General features: G+C 38.4%; 1 protein-coding gene across 1 annotated transcript; it reads right to left on the reverse strand.

The window, feature by feature from the left end:
* Nucleotides 1-1,752: 1,752 nt before the first annotated feature.
* Nucleotides 1,753-23,241, reverse strand: LOC127766171 (calcium-transporting ATPase 3, endoplasmic reticulum-type). The gene is made up of 34 exons (XM_052291240.1): nt 23,090-23,241; nt 22,945-22,995; nt 22,803-22,836; nt 21,819-21,836; nt 19,470-19,606; nt 19,306-19,380; nt 18,693-18,738; nt 17,761-17,820; nt 17,583-17,663; nt 15,968-16,053; nt 14,995-15,096; nt 14,771-14,824; nt 14,389-14,490; nt 12,468-12,526; nt 11,702-11,846; nt 11,411-11,518; nt 10,761-10,913; nt 10,550-10,654; nt 9,711-9,907; nt 9,384-9,495; nt 9,103-9,201; nt 8,804-8,949; nt 8,010-8,067; nt 7,752-7,844; nt 7,520-7,570; nt 7,285-7,416; nt 6,653-6,754; nt 4,949-5,003; nt 4,738-4,823; nt 3,279-3,427; nt 2,718-2,823; nt 2,542-2,595; nt 2,341-2,389; nt 1,753-2,225 (listed from the first exon to the last, which is right to left on the reverse strand). The coding sequence occupies exons 1-34, from the start codon at nt 23,120-23,122 to the stop codon at nt 2,161-2,163; spliced, it is 3,003 nt and encodes a 1,000-aa protein (XP_052147200.1). The 5' UTR covers nt 23,123-23,241; the 3' UTR covers nt 1,753-2,160.
* Between the last annotated feature and the right edge of the window lie 1,078 nt (nt 23,242-24,319).

A 24,319-nucleotide genomic window follows, 5' to 3' on the forward strand; every position in this document is an offset into this window, starting at 1 on the left:
GATTTTTCGAAGGTAATGTCCGTCTGTCTTATTAAAAACAATATAATGTTTTATGATTTTATTTTTCATTCATATATAAGATTTTCTTTTTTCGATTATGTGAATGACACCCAAGCACACACACCGTACTCATGTACCCGTGAATGCTCTCAAGCACACTCTCCAAGAGAGCAAGGTCAGTCACAAATTCTTGATTTTATTAAATTCCATGAAGGCGTGATGTATGTCGGTATGTGTAATATTTACAGGCGTGTTTAAAATCTAGTGGAGTCATGCATCAACGATTATCTACCAAAGCACATTAAGGGCTTCTCCAATTATCCACGATTGTCTAGTGGAGTCATGCTCCTCCTGGACATCCTCCGGTCCAATTATCCGACGCCATCGACATCTCGCAGCAACTTAGCCTCCCCGGTCAAGAGTAGCAGCAAGTCCCCCCTTATTTGCCTTCGCCTCGCCAGAGATGGCCGTCATCAAGAAGTTTCTCTAGCTTCGAGACAACATTCCCTGCAATATTTGCACCAACCGCAGCTGTGCCACCCACCAATGCATCATCATTGTGGTTCGGCCAAGATTTGGCATGACCAACTATGCTCAGCCGCTCAGGTAGATCCAGTGAAGGTGGTTGCATGTGGGTTGGGTGGCAACGCTGCCAAGTAGGAGAATAGCCACCAAGTTAGAGAGCCGAAACCAATAACCATTTCCACTCTTTCTCCTCTCCAACTCTCAGCTAAGTGGTAATATCAACATGTATCGGCTTGGAGAGAACTAGATCTTGTACACATATTTGGTACCCACAGGTTTCAGCCTACAAGTATATCAGTCACCCTTTCTCCTCTCTCCCTCTCAGCTAAGGTCTAGTACCAACAAGTATCAACTTGGTACCGAGGGTACCTGCAGGTATCAACCTGGTATATACTAGGAGGTATCAAATTTGATACCACTCTGGTATCAATCTCATGCAAAACAATAGCGACCCCTATAAAGTTACGATTATGTGTCTTAACATATCGTAGGCATGAATTCTTTTAAAAAAAAAATCATGCACTTCATTGATACTAGAAACATATTATATGAGCTATGGTTACATCCCCCAACGGGGAAGAACGAAGACTATCCATTGTAAGACAAGTAGGTCTATAACACACATGTGTATCGTTGTGGCAAACTTGTTGAACTCTTGAAAAGTTTACTGTATTCATAGCCTTTTCTGGTAGATAGTATGCCATCTTGTTTACTTCTCTTCTGACCCATCTTGTATTTAGAGGCTTTCCTTGCGTTAAGATCTGCAATTGAAAAATAAATGGTCCAAGACTCCAATAATGTGAATTTTGTGCAAAGTGATTATGTTGTAGAGTTTCCACTAAGAGCTTGATTATCTGAAATAAAAATTGGATGTTGTATTTGTAGCCTGCAGCACACCTTATATGCTAGAACTAAACCTGCTAGTTCAGCTTGAGCAGAAGTATATTTTGAAGAGATTGCTCGTGTGAAAATGATTGTATGAGTCTTGAGTTATGGATGAAAATTCCGAAGCCTGAAAAGTTCTCCTTCCATGAAGCATCAATGCAGCATCTTGTTCCTGGAGGTATACCTAGATTATTATAAGAACTGATTGTGTTTTCAGTTGTTACCTCAGTCTGTCAAGACTCTTCCAATTGTAGAAACTGATTGAAGGTTGAAGTCATTGCAGTCAGGCACGAATTCTAGCTGCAGCTTATGAATCTTTGTTAAGGTAAAATGCGAACTGCAGGAAAGAATGTTCCACAGATATGTATATTGATATGTATTCGTTGTTGTAACATAGACCTTAACACTTCCGCTAACTGAATAGAAGTTTCGAATCTTCTGAGGTGAGGGCAATACAGTTGATATAGATCATATTTCGTACGCATTAGTTACAAATAGGAATGTGCTGTCTATAAATAACATCTAGAGATCCTACAACATACATCCGAAACTTCTCGATGTTTTTTTACAGACAAACGTATTCTGAAGCCCCTGTTAATAACAGTTTGTGGTCATCCACAAAGAGGTATGAAAAAATTCCTACAATGTTTGTCAGCCTCCAAGTTCATAATCATTAGCCAAAATCAGCCAAGAGGTCAAGCTTCCCGTATTGTGCTGTGTCCAACTCAGTATGTGTGCCGAGATCTAAAATTAATTATCTCGGGATTCTTTTGGTAGTATCTCACGTCTCCGTAACCTTAAAGGGAATCTCCGACCTGTAAATAGCAAGCAAGCTCAGCTAAGGCAAGCTAAAACAGCATTAACTGGTAAAGCATTAAAGAACTACCAAACTTAAGAAAATTGTGATGTTTAAGTGTTATGAGAACATACCTCGGGAGCTTCTTGAGAAAAACTTCAATACCTCATCAATCAAAATTACCTAACAATCAGATAAAGTTTGTCAAGTAGTGAAGGAAAAATTAACTGAATGTTCACGACACTGTCTAACTTTTTCATTTCCTAACATAAGAACATTAGTTCACCAGATAATTTGAATTAGCATTGTAAGTCAAGGTAGAAACAAATACTGACAGGAAAGGAGAGATAAAGAACGACTTTCCACTCAGCCCAAGATAATGGAGACACCTGTATAAGTCAACCATGATGAATCAGGATTTCCTGGAACATTACTATAAAGAACAGAGGGACATTTGAATACAAGCATAGTGCATATAGACAGCTACAAGGGGAAGAAAAATGTGACTTACTGAGAAAAGAGCTGATAGAGGTTCAATATACAGAACAGATATGTGAAGAAGCATTGTCAGGACAATCGACCCAACAAGCCACAGGTTACTCCATGGATGAATGGCACTAAATGAAATCAAGTGCAAAAGTAAGTTTAAATTATTTAAATTAGAATAAATTTAAATTATTCCAGATATGTAAGATTGATTTATATCTTGCCCAAAGATCAAAGTAAAGACAAGAGCCAGATATTAGTACACAATATTGCACATGTTTAGAGACACCTATTACCATCAGCCCAGCAAAAATAATAAGAATGTCTAGTTGCAATATCACACTGAAGTTATTGAGAATGAGACAGGCTATTAGAGATATCTTCCACTTTGTTCATGTCAGAGTTCCGAGAGCAAAACACCCCCTATAATATTAGGAGCATAGGTGCCAATTTTCTAGGCAGTTTTTGGATAGTTATTTGGCCGAAAGACCCCATACACTAAATTGAGTACATGGGAGTATGAGTTTATATATTGACGATTTTAGACTTAAAAGGTAAAGATAAAGTGAAGCATAAGAGCTCTTACAGGAGAGATTGATTTTCACTTAGGTTATTTAGGGCATTAAACATCTCAACAACAACAAGAACAGTCATTGAAACAGTTGATGGATGGCGATCCTCAAAGATGCTGCAAGGATATGATGTTTGCCTAGTTGAACATGAATCAAAATTAACCTGCAGTAGAATAAGAGAAACAACAACTTAGTAAGAAACTTTTTTTTAAAAAAAAAGGAATTGAATACAAAATATATTGCTAAGACATGTACGGAGAAAGGAACTATAGCAAGAAAAATGAAAATAGCTATTAATGTCCAGTAGACACATATGTACATAACTGAGCAAACAAGTGAAATGGATTTGGTGGCACAGCAAGGACTAGGAGAAGTGCTCGCAACAGAAAGTACCCATCCAGGTGAGATCCACAAGCATTATACCACCCATAGTTCACAATAAATCTGATTCCTTAAAAAGAATCAAACAGATGAACCCAAAAGAGAATAAGTGAATAGGTCAAACCATCGAATTCAAACCACACTCTTGAATTTGCAAATAAATCTGTCCAGTAGAACGTTAGTCCCAAATGCTTTCTGGCTGTGAGCCAGATTTTTTTATTGTGACCGACTTTTAAATTCTTGTTACACAAATAAACATCACTGAACTTCATTATTTTATCACCCAACCTGAGGCCCAATAGAAGGAATCTCTTTGATTAAGCTGATAGGTTTCTGTTGATAACTTGATGTGTGATTATTGCTCCACATCCTGAATTTAGTTTCACAAATTTCATTTAGAGATTATAAAACATCTATATCAGATCACATGTGTTTTAGAGTGATAATTTGATGCTAAAGAAAATATTTCAGAGCAGTCCTTGTAGTTACTCCTGAAAATTTTCATATCAGCCTAATTGCACTCCATGTATCTAACTAATAAGGGCTCTTAAATGCCTTATCATACCATACCATACAAAAATAACAGCATATATTAGTAGTAGGGCTCCCAACTACTGTTTCCCATTCGAAGAAAAAATGGATAAGCTCCCTGTTTGGTTACGTTGGCATACAGTGAGAGCACTTTTGGCAGGATGGTCGAGCATGTTCTTAACTGCCCAATTGTGGTCTTCTCTGAGAGAATCAAACTCTAATTACATTTTGTCCCATTTTCTTGCCAACAGAAGAGCATGGAGCAAGGGTTTTCTAGCCTGCATAATTGTTTTTCAAGCAAATGTTCCTTGCCAAGCAAGACTGGACCAGGCTTGCCCAAGATCTAAATATTCTGGAAGATGCAACCCACGGAGAGATAGTCAACAGTGCAATCAGGAGATTGGTATTTGTGCAAAATATCTACGCTACAGAAATATAATTTCGGAGTAGTTAATATAAGCCTGTGTTTGACAACCGCTGATTAAGATACAGGTACTATGATTCCAGTAAACATCAGAACTTAGCAAGGCAAAGAAAAACAATTTCGAATTGTTAACTTACCAATTCTGAGTATGGCAACCTAGGACCATCTTCAGAATAAACAAACCACCAAACGAACCCCGCTATGGTAGCAAGACCAACGTAGGCTGCATTAACAGAACAGAAGGCAACAACAAATATGCAAGGAAAGAAAAGAAGATGGTAAGATCAAATCTAGCGATGTGTAGAAAGCAAAGCTAACAATAAGTAGATACAAGCAGCAAGTCCATACCACCAATGATCAAATAACGGAAAAAGAGCCATCCGTTAACCACAGCTTCATTAACCTGCAATGCAATGGGAAAGGCATTGCCGACAGCTTAGGCAGCAATTCTAAAAAGATAAATAATAGATTTACACTTTGGAGATAACCTAGCTAGAAATTCATACTCGTCAACATAAATCTCATTCTTTGGAAATCTAGGTCGTCGTATAGTAATAGTGCAGGGGCAACTAATGCTTCATCTCCCTGTTGGTTGTCATCAAGGTCTGCACACAAACTTACAGCAAATAGGAAAAGTATTGTGTCCATATTCTCGTCCTATCCATCACCTATTTCAATCAGTAGTAGCACCAGCTGCTGGTAGGCTAGCACAGTGTCACCTTCACACAGCAGTGATGGGGAAGCACAGCATGCCGTCCACCCTATTGGTAGGAGTTTCAAAAAGGTAGGAGACACTGCAGCGGCAATGCATTGGACCAGCCTAAGACAGTGACGGAGAGGATTAGTTAAGGCAGCAGTCTGTTGAACAAGGCAGTGCCAGATCTTCTGGATAGCAGAGACATCCTCATCGCTGCTAATGCCACCGCCATCTAATCTGCACAACAGCCCATGTTCACATTGGTCAAGGTCACCATCCACACCCATCACGTCAACAATGAAGGCAATGCCAAAGCATTGTTTTCCATGTGCATCTGTTAGCCATCTAATAGTAGTGGTGGCGGAGTGGTGCAGGCCTGCCAACAATGCGCAGGAGGCAAGATGACAGGAGTTGAGCAGATCAGGGAACCAGAGAACATGGTGGTCACAAGATGTCCACATGCTAGGTAATGTGCACCGTCAGCTTCACATCCAAGTCTGTCATACCAGCAGCTTCAGCCAGTCAACCATCTATGTCAGATCAAACTCCACAAGCAGTGGCAAAAGCAATTCCCATAGATGACAAAGATTCTGGTGTTGGAGATGTGCAGGAGATCAAGGATAGGATGTTTATTGTAGTTTCGTACTGTATCTGTAATTCTGTACAATGTGAGCACGAATCTCAACAAGAAATTATTGGATAGAAGGGAGGGAAGCTGTTCACAATGTTCTCATTAAAACATTTAACCTATGTAGTAGTCATTACAAGCAAATAAGTCAGCATGCAACTGAGAATCTAGGAATCTACAGTCTTATAGAAAGGAGCATAATGTGTGGAAGGGGCAGTAACAGGAATGGATTTCTCGTGGTGTACCATGGCGTGGGTTGGTACAGATGCGAGAATCAGGGGTAGGCACTGACCTCATCTAGCCATGGACAGGACTTGTCCCTGACATGGTAAACGGTTCTAAGGCTTAGATTAACTCTATTTCTCATGACTTAAATGGGATACATGGTGCATCTTTTATAGAGAGATGATTTTGATCTTTAACCGCAAAAAGATTTTCAATCACATTACAATTTCAAGTACTCCAGAACAGCTACATAGTCAAGTAGATGGATTGTTCATTATACAAATACGGTCTGCTACTAAGCCAATTTATTCAAGTTAAATGAATTTTTCATTGTACAAATATAGTCTGCTGCTAAGCCAATTTTAAATGAAGGCAGGATGGCCATTAATTACCAAACAAATACTAAAACACAAGCTGACTCATAGTTTCAGCAGAAGTTCAACCAAAAAAAGCTTTCAAAAAGAATAACTTGTGATAAAGAACAAAAAAATATATATATTACCTTACGAGGCTTCACTGTCATGATGTTGCTATCAGGCTTGTTGAAACCAATCGCAGTTGCCGGCAACCCATCGGTAACCAGGTTTACCCAGAGTAGCTGGACCTGTAAAGCAATGAATAGGCTCGTAAACATATTCCCATCCATCGGAAAATCAGCGAACTCCAGAAAATGAAATATAGGTACGTTTGTAGAATATTAGCCATGGGAGAAAGATACCTACATTACAAGGTAAGGGTGTTATAAATGCATTTATGAGCATGGTTTACGCATAAATTTGATAAAGAATCATATTTTTAATTTGTGATATTACTTGAACTACAGATGATAGCTTGTAATACCTCCGTTTCAAAAAGTTTAACACCCTAGAAAAACAATGTGTGCAGTGAAACCTCAACATCTTCAATCATTCACATAGCTATAATTTTAATAGTTATTATAAATATATAGTTTGAAAAAGTAATGATAAAACATGTGTATTGGAGACTTTCAGTGTCCAAAACGTCAAATAAAAAAAATCTCGAAAACACAGAACTGTTTCATTTCAAACAAATAAAAAAATGGATGTGGTATTTAAACAAGTAGACAAATGTTATATCAAGAAAAACAGGGAATAAGAAAGAGTTTTAACTCACAGGTACAAGTGTGTCAGGCATCCCAAGCACAGCTGCCACAAAAATGCATACTACCTCCCCAATATTTGATGAAATCATGTACCGAATGAACTGCTTGGTGTTATTATATATGGCCCTTCCCTCTGAAACAGCCTGTGAACAAATGATAAACAAAGTTTGATTAAACAAAAGCCCTGAGATAGGATCCAATGGTTATTCCATTATTTTATGTCATGCAACGAGAACATAATCTTACTGCAACAATGGTAGCGAAGTTGTCATCAGCCAATACCATGTCTGAAGCACTCTGAAATAGAAAGACAATTAAGTGGTTAAATCCAACAAATTTATGAAGCAAACGAAAAATGAATACAAGAACTCACTCAAGATTTTGAAAAGGAAAACACAAGAAGGACACTAAGTTGGTCTTCAAAAAAGGAAGCAAATTAAATTTCCCCTCTTTTACTCTTACTTTATACTAGTAATACCTTTGCAACTGCAGTTCCTGATCCCATCGCTATTCCTATATCTGCTTTCTTCAGGGCAGGTGCATCATTAACGCCATCACCAGTCATTGCAACCTTGCATATGAAAACAAGTATCAAGGCTACAGTGAAAACAGTAATTGGATGGGGCGAAGAAGCAAAAACATTGTTAGAATCAATTCCATGGCCATTAAAAAAATATTTATCGTGACAACTAAAGAAGCCCCAAGGGATATGCTTTGTCAACATGTACAGGCTTACCACTTCATTGTGTAACTGCAAAGCTTCAACAAGCATCCTTTTATGAGAAGGTTCCACTCTACAACATCCCGTAAAACTTATCAGACAAAGAAAGGGTCAAGTGAAAGAATGAAGCTGAAGAATTACTTCAGTTGCATTAATGGTTTTGGGTTTTGATCATTTGAGCAATCTTTTCTAGCTGATTTTTCACAGAGCCCGGCACATAGTTAAGTACATAGCACTAGATTGACATAGTAAAGATACAATTGCTAACTAAGGCTGTGTTCGGATTCCAGTGATGGGAACTAATCCCTCCCGCACGGAAAACGGAGCGATCCATTAGCGCGTGATTAATTAAGTATTAGCTAATATTTTTTCAAAAATGGATTAATTTGATTTTTAAGTAACTTTCGTATAGAAATTTTTTACAAAAAAACGCATCGTTTAGTAGTTTGAAAAGCGTGCGCGTGGAAAACGAGGGAGATGGGTTGGGAACATGGGGATGCAAACACAGCCTAACTGATAGTGGTGTCTGTTTTCATTTTTATTTTATGGATACTAGTAAAAGTAATAAGTAAAGTTCAATAATGGAAACGAATTTAGCAGGAAAACACATGTAAAATAGGATCTGTTCATCAGCGATGAGATGTGGAGACCTAGAACAAAGCATCTTAATCAAGTAAAACAGTACTCCAGCACATTGGATAGTATTTGTTAAGTTAATGAGTTGATTGCATGAGATAAGTGGTGTCATTACTCATTCAGCAAGGGAGTGGCTATGAACTAAATTTTCTAAAATGTGATGGCAAAATCACCTGGAGAACAGAACCATCCTTTGCAACGCATTTGCCTTTTCTAAAGGAGGAAGCCCTTCAAACTCTGATGCTGTATAAGAATACCCTGTAAAGTCCTCCAAATGCTCAAAAGCACCTATTTGCCGACATAGGGATTCTGCAGTGGACTAAAATAGCAAATATTCATTTTCTCACCAAGTAGTAAAAGATCCCAGTGCAATTTTTTTTTTTTAGATAATGGATTAAACCGGCCTCTACATCCAAACGGATGTACACAGCCAAGATCCCAGTGCAAATTTAAACTAAGACTTTTCACCTACCTTGTTGTCTCCAGTAACAACTATAACACGAATACCTGCAGACATACAAGAGTGGATAGCATTCCGAACTTCTTCTCGTGGTGGGTCAAGCATCCCAACCTATAACCAGTGGCAAAGGAATTTGTATTCATCAACTACGAACATCACTACTGTATTAAACAACAGAATGTGGTACCTAACTACAATAGCAAAGCCAAATTAGAACTTAGAATTTACGAGTAAGAAAATGTAGAAGATTGTTGAAAAAGGAACAGCGGGATAGCATGAAACTGGCATCATACCAATCCTATAAATGTGAGATTTGCCTCATCATTATAGCTAAGGCTTTGTTGACCTTCTGGCATTCGTTTTAATGCTAATGCCAAGCACCTTAGGGTATCTTTTCCTGCAAAACTGGAGTTCGCATAGCATTTAGTATACCCAAACTGAAGCAGAAAATCATATTACTTACTAAATGAGTAATTCTATGTTGGCATCAGCAAGAATGTCAGAGGAGACAGTCTATTTTTAAATACCCTGATATAACTTGAATATTTTAATAAATCATGTTCATTGAGAATCATGCAAGCACGAGAACCTGAAAACAATGTACACATGAATAGGCTAACCTTTGGAATCTAGCTTCCAATTCATTACGAATGTCCATAGTCAAAGGTACAGAAGAACCATCATCATTGCACAATATATGGGTGCACCTGGCCATTACACTTTCAGGGGCACCTTTCGAAAACATAATCTCCTGTTGTTTTCGACTGCAAAGGACGCTCATCATTTTGCGATCTCGGGAGAACTCTAGAACGGATATCTAAACAAATCAGAAATAGACAAACATATTTATGAATTTTCGCCATGAATCTAAATAAATAAAACTGAAGTAAATTAATTCAGGAACCAGTTTGCATATAAGCAATAAGGTGACATCGGCAACGTTGCAACAAAACAACAGACAGTATAGAATGTGTAACTAGCATCAAGATGATTGTACGAACTTTATAGTGACAAACATTTGAAATTTTCCAGCATGAGGAACAACTAATGATAATTTTAATATGCCAAAACAGTAAGTGTTTTCAAAACAAGGAATTCTGGTAATAGTGCAAACAGGCGCCACAGTATGTCAATTTTGATATGCCTGCACATGTGCCATGTTCCATGAGAGACTCTGCTTTTGTAGGGAGTGAAGCTGCAGAGTGATGAGAAATTAAAGGATCCAGATATTTTCATTAAACCAGGAGGTCACACAAAAGTTGAACACCTTACGGTTATATACTTTGTCAGTTACAAAAGGGCAATGTTACATGGGCCTACTTATTCTAGACATAACAAGCCAAGGAATTTCCCTCAATGACATAAGAGAAAATAACAGGCTGCAAGCCAATCCTAAAAAGGATTACAAAATAGCAATGTTGTAGAACACAAGAAATGTCAACAAGTAGAGGAATATAACCTTTCTGAACTGATTTTCCCAGTAACGGTTGCAGTATGATGCGCGCTCATGCTTGGTAAGCATGTTCAGGGCTGAAGGCATTGAATCAAAACCAGGAAGGCCAACCTAATAGTGTTTTATTGTACAAATGAAACATTAGATTGAGATTTATATTTCCCATAAAATAAATCAAAGGTGTGTTGGTAAGTTAATTCCATATCTAAAATCTGACCTTCTCCACCAGTACACGCAGAGCAACCTCAGTGGACTCCCCAATTTTTTCGTAACATTTTTTATCAGGATTGTATTGTAAAGTGGACTCATTGCAAAGAGCTGAACACATTGCTATATGAAGGAGACATGGGGATTGAGGAGGAAACTCCAGCTGCAACATACGAAAGAACCGTCAAATCAGTGCCCAAAGCCAAATGACAGTTGCCACAGGGATTGAATAGTAACCTAAGGGGCTAAGAGGCATCATGGGTTCCACGGATCGCAAAAGTATCTGAGCGCAATATAATCGAATGGCTGGTAGCAGAACATAGTCCATTTACAGAGGCTTAAGGCTTAGTATTGTAGGGAGATGTTGGCATGCATATTGCTCAAAAGTTTTGCACCAAAATCAGCATCTGAAAGGGTTTGTATATTCCAATGCAAGACTAGTTCTGTAAAGCTGAACCTTGCTGGGTAACAACACTGGCAAATAGTGGCAATCATGATCAAGTGTCGTGGTTGTAACAATTGGTATAACTAGGACTATGAATATTTATACTTAGGAAAACAAAACTTCAGCATTAAGACAAATGGAAAATGCAGCCACTCAGGTTGTTGCACTGCAAGGATCCCAAAATCAACTGACCATTGTGAAATACATCATCTTACCTGCAATCCACCAGCATCATATATAAAACCATCAGGAGCAAATGTAGTTCCACTAATGGAGTACTCATCAGTTATTGGCCTCTGGTGCACAGACCGCACAACACAGACCTGGGATATCAAAAGAATACTTCTTAGTTATGCAGTGAATATAGTGCATGAAAGTGGTGTAACAAACTTTTTTTTTCTTTTTAAAGGTGCTTATCATATTTTACACCAGTGGGCAAGTCAGTGCAAAAGAACAGATAGAGAAGGCCATCAAAAATTAATGGAGTTTTAGCATGAAGCACTCACCTTTGATACGGACATCATGTTTGTTGTAAGAGTACCTGTTTTGTCACTGCAAATGACTGTTGTGCATCCTAATGTCTCTACAGAGGGAAGAGACCTAACAATGGCATTCAGGCGAGCCATTCTCTTGGTACCAAGAGCTAAGCACCTGGAAGCAAAATGGATCAATGATTCATCTCATACTTGCATTCACTTTAAAATGTACCAAATTGCCACAAAAAGATAGATTGAACCACTAAAATGACATAATGTGATTACAAATATTGGATATAATTAGTAATACAAATTGTCATTTTAATGCAACCAATTTTGGCCCTCTCTCAAGAAAAGGACGAAGTACCAGCATGTTCGAGTAAAACTGACTAATTTGTAACAATTAGCAAGCTACGGAAACTGTGTGCACCAAATGTATGGAAGCAAAGTTCATTGCTAAAATACTTTATGATTGTCTGCATGTGCTTCAAGAAACATTCCATATACACAAGCTTCCAAATGATCAAAGTCCAAAATTTCTCGTTTAGTATGACTCTGTTTCCACTTTATTAATCGAGTAAATTTCACTTTGGGCCACCTTTTATTACTAATATTTCGCTTTGGACCACCCTTTAACCAATGTTTTCGCTTTGGACGGTTAACAACGTTTTCACTTTGGACCGGGTATTTTTACCTTTCTGGCACTTTGGACCACCCTCAACTCAGATCTATTTGAATTATATTTACTTTATTTGGTGCTATTGAAAGCCTAAAGTTTGTTTGTAAGGAAACTCACGTTGTTACTACAGCTGGGAGACCTTCTGGAATGGCTGCAACAGCAAGGGCAACAGCTACCTATCAAAAGAAAGAAACATTAGCCTTCAAAAAAAAGGCAGCAGTACATATTTTGTGAAGAACAATGTTAGGTGCAATGAATTATAGTGAGTAAATGCAAGCATCTAGATAAAAACAAAATCAACTACTACCCTCAGACAAAATACTCCCTCCATTCTCTTTTAATTGACACTCTATGACAATGCACACATACTTGCAAGTCAGCCTACAAGTGCTTCTTTGTTGGTACAGTTAGATATGCACATTGGAGAAAGATTTGAAAGAATTGGGCGCCATTGAGATGCAAGTTCTTTACTTGTCTTGTGTTTAACAACCGATGTTGGACAGTGGACCAGCTTGCCAGCACAGGGCTGTCACACCGCTCTGCCTGCGCGCTTTGTGATCAGGCAGAAGAAACCATCCATCACCTTCTTGTGGAATGTGATTTCTCTCGGCAAGTTTGATATATAATCCTCCAAAGGATGGGACTGGCCCATATAGCCCCAGGTCCAGATACAACCAACTTATCAAGGTGGTGGTCAAGGGCACTGAGAGGAAGAGACAAAGACACCAAGAAAGGACTTAGCTCTCTCATCATTCTGGTGTTGTGGGAGATTTGGAAGCATAGGAATGACTGTGTTTTTAACGGTGATAACCCTTGTGTAGCTACTGTCCTCCAAACAGTGGCAAAAGAGTGTATCATGTGGTCGCTAGCTGGAGCTTCTAGGCTAAAGGAGTTAATTGATAGGTCAATAGCCCCTCAGAGGTGAGGCTTTTTGCGTGTGTTGTAAAGGCTTCGGCCTGTTTTGGATCAGGTTGGTGGGCACCGCTCCCTTCCCATTCCTTTTTTTTTCCTTCTCTTAATGAAATGATACACAATTCTCTTGCGTATTCAAGAAAAAAATGACAACGCACACAACTACACAATCATTATATTTTCTGGATGATTTTTGCACTTATGATATTATTTAGTGTTGTGGGTAGCAAGTAGGATAAAAGAACTTTCTATATTAGTGTAAGTAGCAAGTGCAGTGCCAAATATTTGTAAACAACTATTTTTGTCAAAATTGCCAATTAAAGAAGAATGCAGAGAATATAAATTATTCTAGCTTTGCCGCATGAACTAAGGAGTAACATATAATGGCCTTTCTGCCTTCATTTATCCCAAAAGGCCAAAACTCTGCCGGAATGGGATTTTCAGGAGGCCCACCTATTGATTAGAACACATTTATTTAGGGGGCTGCAAGGATATAGTTGTAATAGGAGTAAGTGAGATATCTGTGCCTGGAAGTTGTCAATGACCTAATATTTTTAGAGAGAAGTTCATACAGCTGAAACAAACTAGAGTAAAAGTCAAAATACTTCACAGGTACACTATTGACAAATAAACCCTTGCAAGTCAGGAACAACCATGCTGTGTACTGCAATGGCCTGAGTTTAGCAGTAATACTAGTATACTACTAAGGTAGCCGACTCAACTATTATTGGCTTGTTGCAGAGTTGATATGTGTTACAAGAAAAGACAATAAACAGTGTTGTTCTACACATACATGCAAGTATAGAACATAATAAGAAGAGGCACAACCAATTTGTGTGAACAGTTATCTTTCAATAAAGACGAGGGTTGTTAACTATAACTGTATAATTATAATCAATTAAGATGATGTCACCAACTACTTTGGTCATATAGCTGGACTCTGGAAAAATAGAAACAATTCTACACTACAGCTTAGCATGCAAACAAAAACACTTTTGTTGACTGTATTAAAAGAAGATATATATTAGTAAAAATGTAACAAGACAATGCAGTAGGCTGGTTGTCAATCCACAGTGAACAAATGCTACATGATTTAAACTGAGGCAAAGAAGGAACAGTAATGTACTTTAAAATAATGAATGGCGCCCCTAAGAAAACCACCATGAGAAGGATCTCGGAAGTGTCCAATATTTACAACCCAAACAAGAATACAGATCCCTGCTATCACCTGAAAAGAAAATAATGTGCGATGAAGCTTAAGAAACCTGTGCTTCTGAAACAAAAGGTGCATCACATTCATCAGAATTAATGTTTAATTCATTCTTTATGGCACTGTAAGATGTTCCTACTATTATATGTAATATTTTCTTTTCCCTTTAATTATGATCAGTTTTCAATGTGAATTCTTCATCATGCATTCAAGCCTTCTATTCAAATATCAGGCAATAGAGCCACTTGCTTTGGGAAGGAAAAAACTACTCACAACTTGTTCAAAAAACCAAGATCACCTTTGCCAAAAAAGTACCAAATTCATCAAGTTTCTTCTTCAATGGGGTCGCTTCCTGAAAGTAAGCAGCACCATCAGGATGAGGTCAGTGTCAAAATTTAAGTCCAGAGACAACTCAAAGTAGCATGGAATAAAAACAATATGAAAGTATATGATTAGAATGAAGAGAAAAACATAGTTTAATTTTTCAATTTTCACAAAATATATAAATAAATAATAGCTTACATCTTCAGTTCTCAGCATTGCATCACGTATACTTCCCATTGCAGTATTAGAACCAACACCAATAACAACAGCTCTTGCTCTACCAGCTACAACAACAGTACCCTTGGAAGCAAAGAAAGCAGACAGTAAATAGAGGATGACTGCAATGAAGCGAATGCTCAAAAGAAAGTGGCCATATTCATTAAGATGTAAATTGTCTCTGTTGGTTATATTCTGAATAGAAGTAGAACTGGAGTTGTTACCAAATGTTTCTAAAAAAATATTTTGAGCAACATATTAAGAAAAATGAATTTGAGCGATTCAAGAAAAATAAATATATTATTGTTGAAGTGATGAAATTTCTCATTTGATACTGTTCCATCAGAGTTTCAGATTATAATAAATATGATGACAAAAACAATAACAAACTTGCATAATCTCATTCATGGTGTTTGGATGCCGCTATGTTTGGAAACAAATGTGCTCACAAATAGAAAGAGATGCTAGCAGACTTTAACTATTTTATAGGAATAAGACATGCTGATATGTAAATGATTTATACAAATATATATTGAGAGGACATATAAGTGTGTACTCATCCATGTGCAATAAAAAAAATTGTGTCGATCGCTATAATTGGATCAATGGATGAATTATTTTTCCTGTGCATGGGTGGGTCCCCCCGTGGTGTTGAGAATCAATTTATGGATAACTTCGCAAAATAACCCACAAATGCTCAAAAAGTTATTAATAAGAGCTCCTACCTTCTAAAGACCATCACAAGCTGATCATTCATCCCTTGACCAATAGTTCAAATAAGGATTTACATTATTTCACTTTAAAGCATATTTTCATTTGATATTTCCTCTACATTGAACAAATTAAACAAATAGGAAGTTTTATTGGATATCTTTACTCTTATAAAGAGGGGCCTGAAGAAATTGGGATAATGACAAGATATAACCTATTTTTTGTATTTTTTTCATGTACTTACTGAGAAAAGAATGTTTGTCTTGTCTTGGTAGACAGCATTCATTGTTGAAGTTGATTCAAGCTCTTTAGCCACTGAACAGCTTTCCCCTAGAATAATGGGTCCACAACATAACCAAATGTATTTAGAAAAGCTGGCGTTAGAGCAGTTTGATAAATCATAACTCATAAAGATAAGCAACAAGCATCCTATCAATCACTATCTCTAGAATATATGATTGTAACACCAGTAGGTTTGGCAAATTTCATTTTTCTGATGACAAAGGCTATCGGCAAAGTAGAATATTGACTAAAACGAAAGCAATGAATTTCAATCCTTAATTGCTATAACTAGGACTCACCAAACAAAAAATAAATATATTTTCCCTAATTCTTGCCCAAAAAAAAAGTTATCCCTCAAATGCTTTCCAGCAGATTTTAGAAAATGCGCACCTCGTATTAACAATGTTATTGAGAAAGGTGAAAGTCCTATTTTGATCCTTCAAATTCAAGCATGGCCACTTTCAGATCAAAAACATTTTTATTATCCCCATATTGGCCCTTCATTTATTAGAACTTTTTATTCCATGCACAATAACAAAAGGTTACTTCTAATGAATGTAAATGTTAAGAAGTTACAATAGTTCGAAGAATTTAGAGCGTAAAGCAGAAAACTAGAGTAGAGTCCAAAGTTCAAGGATTGTAAGGGGTCTACTCCCCTACAAAAAAAAATATGAAATTGTTTCAAAAATAACACCAGAGGGATAATTTCAAATCTGATAGAAATTTGAGGCCAAAGTTTGGTGCTGCCATGTATAAATCCCAGAGAAAAAGAGACAGGCTTGGTGGTGCGCAAAAGTTTTTCTTTAACCTTTTACACCATAAACTGGAGTTCCTTTCAAAAAAAAACCTGCAAATCAGGGATTTTGCATTTACAAATGTCCCAGGCCTTCCCAAAAGATATTTTGTTTTCTTTGGCACCTAATCATTTAAGTACAAGAGTAGCTAATCACAGCCCCCTGTAATTTAATATGGCTCACTTGTTATACGAACCATCTAGCCCAACGCTACTAGGTTTGGTATGGGTTGAGTTAAGCAGAAACTAGACTAATCAATTGCTTCTCTCTGGGTCTGCTACCCTCCAGTGTTCTGCCCAATACACAGTCGCCACCCTGCTCAATACAAAATTTATCTGAATTTGAACAGATTTTGCAGAATTTACAAAATTTGAATTCTTCTGGCCAAAAGAATATCCTGCCAGGGGACCAATAGATGACCTCAAAAAATACCAAAAAATTAAAATTTTCAGTCCAAAATATAAAACATCACTTATATATTTTAAAACTGGCAACACATTTGCAATATATTATTTTCTTCGCAGGGCTATTTGTTATATATTGTTATTTTGCTATATACCCAATCGTTGTTGCTTGGCCCAAGTCTAAATCCTGGCTCCACCATTAACTTCTTTATAGCACGCACATTATTGTCATAATTACCTAACATGAAGTTTCTAATGAGAGCAATATTGGCATAGCATGTTCTACTCTGTAAAATAGAACTATCATAACAAACTATTAAAAATTCAGGACTCATACTAGGACATATAAGAGGGCGGTGCAGGTAAAGAAAAGTAGTACCTGTCAAAATTGCCTGGTCAACACGCAATTGATGACTTAACATTTCAATTGTTCTCATGTCAGCCGGAACTTTGCATCCAACTTATCAACAAGAAATAATAAGTAGCCAAATTACATTAGGAGCTTAATAGGAACAATACTAAACACAATCATCTGAAAAGCATTGGGTAGTTCATACCTCCCACTTCTACAATATCTCCAGGGACAAGCTCCGTTGCTGGAAGTATAGAAAAGCAACCTACCAAATTGAACATTAAGAGGTGTACCAACTCAGTCATATAGTATGACCACGATAACTTAAAATACACTACTACCTCCGTCCCAAAATGCTGCTACCTAGTATGGGATTTGACCCATCCTAGGACTAACAGTTAGTCCTAGGATGGGTCAAATCCCATACTAGGTAGCAGCATTTTAGGACGGAGGAAGTAATTTTAACAATGAATTTTTGAAGTGGACATATATCAAGCACATATATCAAGATAAGCACTTTATTTCACTAGTCGTCAAAGATAATGAGGATCCCTGCCTAAGTGTATTTAGATAAAAACAAACCATTCTGAACAAAAGTATCATGTGTTCAATAGGTCATTGTCTGTCATGATTTTTTCTGAACTGCTAGCCTTTACAAAATTAGCTTGATCACAGAACAAAGCTTGAAATGCCTAATTCCTAGTGTATGATATATATACAGCGGATTATATCAAGAGGAAGACATATGTTTTCAGAAATCAGAAACGCAAAAAGGAAATAAATAATAGGAATGATGGATTGAAAAAAAAAAGTTATTTTTAAGACGATGCTTCCATAATACGAGTAATGCACCATAGCAATCAATGTTTGAAGGAAATCCGTACCAAGCAAAACTGCAAGTTTAAATGCTCACTTATTGTGTCTAATGTGTGACCACACAGCAAGTGGTATTTTAATGAAGTTGAATTTTCTGGTTGGTATGGTAATATGGTTTTAAGAATAGACTACCCATGATTGAAATTTCAAAAGTCATAGAGAGATAGAGATGTGACACACAAGTTAAGAAGAGTTTCAAATGAAACATTATGCATCATGGGATCAAATGAAATGCAACAACTGGTTTCAAAAGCTTCTTACCATTGCGCAGCACTGTTGCAACATCAGCTTGATAAGCCCGCAACTCCTACAAATTTGTTACAAGAGAATCACCATGAATGGTCAACACAAGTGGGCAATCCAATGCAAAATAGAGATCTAGATTGCAAGACAATGACAATTAACAGGTCACACTCTACCAGTGGCATATGGCAATTAGGATAAATCATGCATATCAGCAACCAGTATGCAAAAAGATCATTATAGAATCGATAGTAAGGACCAAAAACAATATTCTGATCACTACTCTCAATATATGATTGTACATCAAAAAGAATCAGATATCTCAAAAGTAAACTACAATGGAAGAAAAAATAGTCAATGATAAAGTCAGTGTACACATCAAAGTGGTTAACAATAAGTTATTTAGACATTCCATCGTTCACAAAACAGCCGTATAGTTATGTTTGTAGAGAAGTACAGATATGTAGGGGCAGTAGAAAGACAAAGGCACAATATTATCCATCAACATTTGCAAAAACAAAGAAAAGAACAAAAGAAACAAATCATACAGCTGAAAACTATATTTGCATAACTAAATGTAACATTATAGCCTTTTTAGGGATATTAAAGCCTTGTTAAAAAGGTAAGAGACCTCAAGAGCTTTCTCAGCATTTGTTTCAGTAATCACACCCACGGCTGCATTTGCTGCTAATATCAGAAAGATGACCTACAAATCGAGGTAAAAGCCATATAGTCAATACTGCCTTCACATGGCACTTCACAAATCATCTTACCCAGCAAACTGAATCAACTTACAGATGGTTCCAAAAATGCTGCCAATCCAGTTTCACCATTCATTCGAGCCAAAAGGAAGGATATCACAGCAGCTGCTATCAATATTTTCACGAGTAAATCATCAAACTGCTTCAACACTAATTTCCAGAAGGGGGTACCTAGGTCAAAAAATTAATGTTAACAGATAAGTAAAAGGTACACAAATGTACATACAAAGAACACATAAAAACATGATGATGAACACAACATGTATGGTGTAAATAAATAGGTAAACTTTAAGCTCGGAAGAAACATAACAAACAAATCGACAGATAAACTTAACATCCACATTGACGTTTCACAAATAGAAACATATTACAATAAACGAATGTAATTGTATGTTATACGTGTTTGCAAGAATACAACCACCAGACAATGGAAAGGCACATTCTTCACAATAAAAAACAATTAGAATGGTGGGATTTCACACTTTTTTGTTGGCTACATTGGCAGTAACCACACTTTTAAAGAAATGCTTACATGCCACCATATATCACTTTCTTTCTTTTTCCCTTTCTTTATGTGGCAATTCATACTTATGATTTTAATATGTGGTAAATCCTCCTCGCAAAGCATGATTTTGTTAGTCAAAGTTAATCTCATTTTTAATTTATTTGCTTCTGTACCTTGGGGCAAAGAAACGGAGAAAGCATTGAACCATATCATATAGGCAAATTTGGTTCTAGCATTGGAAGTTCTCGTTTTTGGTTTTATAGCATCGAAAGTTCCTGGTTCATTTTATTAGCACCCAACTGTTCCTGTAAGAAGCATTTCCGTCCAATCCATCCCAATTGATGATCTTCCTAGGAAGCTCAATCAGCATCAACTCGTTAGTTGTACTTGACATCCCTATTCGTCTTAGTTCCCAGTTTCCCACCCCGCCAGCGGCCTTGGCCCCATGGAGTGCCCCTGCCAATCGTTGCCTGCATGTCCCATTTGTTGTTCCTGCCGTTGAATGTCATTGAGGCAAATCCCCATCCATTTGCCTGGCTGCCTCACCACATCACTGGAAGTCGGGAGACTGCCGCCGCAGGCACTGCCACACCCATCTGCAGCAACAGGTATGCAGCAGGTCCTCTGCTGCTTCGCTCGCGCATGAGCGCATCACCAGTGGCCTGACTTGCGGCAATGACCTCAGCCAGTCTCCCACTTGCTACTTACTTTCACATCAATCCATACCGGTTTCAGTGGATGGCTCTTTAATTCAGTAAACTGAAGCAAGTGAAATTGCTGAATTAAATTTATGTATTGGTTGCAGATGAATGGCCCTGGTGTATTCTTCGCGTGGGAACCAACAAGAGGATCAGAGACAAGAGAGCAGATTTAGAATTCTTGAATCTTTGTGTGGGAGGATTAATTTTAAATTTGTTTGAGTTGATTGCAGGAATGTATTGAACCTAGTCATGTAGGAATTCTGATTGCAAAGCAGCACCGAGATCTCCAGCATACAGCCAAGCAGCACGCCTGTGGCAGCAGCGGCGGGGTTGGACAATGGGTCGATAATGGTCAAAGAAAACGGGAAATGGGATGAGTTGGACAGAAAGGCTACCTACAGGAACAGAGGGAGATTTTGGTGCTAATAAAATGAACTGGGAACTTTAGATGCTATAAAACCAAAAACAAGAACTTTCAATGTCATAGAACCAATTTTGCCTAGCATATATACTGTGCGCATCTAATGAGACTTTGTCTCTAATATATTAAATGCAAAGTGAAAGAATTGTTTTTTGGTGCATTACCAACTGACATTTCAGTGTAAGTTTATCCCCTCTCTCTCCCCTTTGTACACGGATGCTATAAAAGAGGTTGATTGATCGTAGTGTGCCAATTAATAGGGTATACACAATCCAATATCATTAACCAAAATCAAAAAATACCACTTTTAAAACATAAATAATACATAGTTGTTACCGCGAGCTTGGTCAGTCAAAATTAAAACTGACATGTAAACAGAGGGGGTATTTGTTATATTCTGCACAACAATGGTACATATGCATGGTACACATGTATTTATATTGTGCAATGGGCAGGGTAGATCAGTAACAGTTAACAAGCACCAACTTATTTAAATTCTATGCCATTATGGTTTGTGGACTACACAAGTACAGTTGGGGAGTACTAAGCTAGTGCCATGTTTAGAAGTGGTACGATAATTACATATTAGGATTGTTTCGCAAAGACATTTGTCGATTGATGTGTGTTTGGCTATGATACAGTGAAGCTGGAATAACAACTCTATTAGGGCAAACACTTGAGAAATGGTTTATGATATAGTAAATAATGCGCTGAGACACATAAAACGAAGATGGGATATTAGAGTTGGTAACTTACTTTCTTCTTGGGGCAGCTCTGAAGATAACCCATGCATAAACAAATGTGCACAAATCAGGACAGAATTATGATAACAATGATAAGTATTGAAAATTTGTGAACTATGGCACAATGCAGAAATTACAAAACATAAATACATTATACATCAGCACTCGGATTTGTATAATATACATGTAAATAGACTATGCGGTACAGGAAAACACAAGTACGAAACCTAAAGTATATCTAAAAAAAAGCATCCGTTTGAACATCAGTTACTACAGCTGAAGTTTTAAGAGAATGAAATAGTGGGCTGAACTATATTTTTTAAAACCAAAGGGCTCAACTGCAATGTAAGCACGAAAGGTGTATTGATTCAGTTCAACCAGCATTGCTGCCTTTTGTTGATCAGCACAAAGTTCTCACTTATTCCATGGTGCTGTCGCTCAAAAATGACTTTCCTATTCCATGAAGGTATTAAAAAGGTTGATACCTATGAGTTGTGGCATTACTTCCAAAATAAAATGTCAGCATAAACTCATATCTACGATTATTAAGCTTTCCAATGGTTGAGACATATCTAGAGTCGTGCAAACTACATTTTTTATGTGCAGGTGCTATGGTTCTAAAAGGTGCAAATTACCAGCGATTAACACTAAGATAGATCGCTCATACCATAGGCAACAAACATGAAGGAATTGTACAACTAACTGCTTTGTGAAAGGTTAAAAGTACTTCACTGTGATGAATATGGAGTGATTGTGATTAAATTTCAACAAAAAAAATGCTCAAAATCTTGAAACCTCAGCATGATCTCAAAACCTCCTCCGTTTTCGTTGCAATAAATGGTTGCGTAACATTTCATCTAGAATGTAAAATTAGTGGCACGCAGGCAGAAAGCTACCATCAACAACAACAATACAATTTCGACTCAAAGCTACAACCAGCCGATCCCTAGCGACAGGAAACCGAATCTAAAACCCATAGTAAACTCGAAGCACTTACCGTTTTTGCCGTAAAGCCTAGCATGCTGCTCCACCTGCGCACATCATAAACCCGAAAAATACAAAAATCAGTCCAACCCAATCCACCCCCATTACCCGTACCAGCAACAGGACTTGACTAATAGCTTCGAACCAGACGCAACCTGCTCATCGGAGAGGCCCTTGGTTGGATCCACGCCGAACGCCGCGAGCACCTGCGACGAACCAGATCCATGAGACGGGGGGCAACAGCGGACGCTGGCGCGGAGAGGTGGTGGTGGGAGGCGGAGACGCGGAAGGGCTCCTTACCTCGGCCACGGACTTGGCGTAGGCGTCCTCCATGGTCGGCCGCCGCCGGCGACGACGACGATGACGACGGCGCGCGCGGCCTCCGGGGAGTGTGAACTCCGGAGGAGAGAGAGATGGGAGAGGGGGAGACAGATCGCGGCTTGGTCGGCGGTGTGGTGCGGTTTAGGGGAAGCGGCCGGGTCTCCCAGCTGGGATATCGACGGTGGGATTTGCTCGAGGGGAGTAGACGTGGCATGAGATGACGGCGATCGCCCTGCACTGCACATGGTCCGGCTCGACCGCAAAAGAGCACGTGGGGAAGTGAAGTGCGAGACAAGTGATGCACACCGCTTTGCTTTGTGTTCTCGCCTTGCACAGTTACTTTGGGTGTGTTTGCTTGCTTGTATGTCCCTAGCCAGGCTCGTATCACTCATCCTGGATGAGGCTAGCCTGGATAAAGTGGTACAACCTGACTTGTTTGGTTACCGTATCAGCTTATCCTGGATAGCACGAGATGTTGTTTGGTTGCTTGCATGAGAAAGTGTGGCACATGATCAATTTTATTTGGTTGGTTGCATGAAACCGAGTTTGTTAGCTTTTTTTTTTTGAACGTGAAATAAAAATGTACAAATAACTATAGTTAGATTATCTCATTTAAATTGTTAAAATTTAGCACACGCTGACTAATCCTCGCTGAAAAACAATGGTTCAATACTAATCAGATCAACAATAGCCCGGATTAGATAATCATTAAAAAACCACTCAACTACAGTATTTGATCGGGCTTAAAAGTAATCGATCGGTTAGAGAAAAAAAAGAAAAGAAAAGAAAAAAATTTATCGCTGCTGTTGCCTTTCTCGTTCCTATCGGCGCCGGAGTCCACGCTGCTCATCGCCGCTCAATCCTCACCGCCGGACCACGCAGCTCGCTCCCCACCGCCGAACTCCAAGATGCTCATCGCTCGACTCCGCAACCGAGCTCCCCACAAGATCCCATCGCCTGCCTCCCCACCGAATCCCGTTGCTTGTTCGGACTGCCATTCGCCGGATGGTTCTCGCCCCGCCGTTGTGGCCGGCGACAAGCTCCAGGCTACCGGATCTGCTGCCTAGGAGCTTGTGGCCACCGGATCCGGCATTTTCTACCGGGCTTCTTCTTCCTCTTCAACTTCAAGCCCCTTCTTCCCCAGCTGACCTCCTGAAGCCCCTTCTTCTTCCCAACGCAGAAAGACCACACCGGTCCCTGGTGCTCCTC

Source organism: Oryza glaberrima, chromosome 3 (assembly GCF_000147395.1).
Source record: "Oryza glaberrima chromosome 3, OglaRS2, whole genome shotgun sequence".
Classification (NCBI taxonomy): domain Eukaryota; kingdom Viridiplantae; phylum Streptophyta; class Magnoliopsida; order Poales; family Poaceae; genus Oryza; species Oryza glaberrima.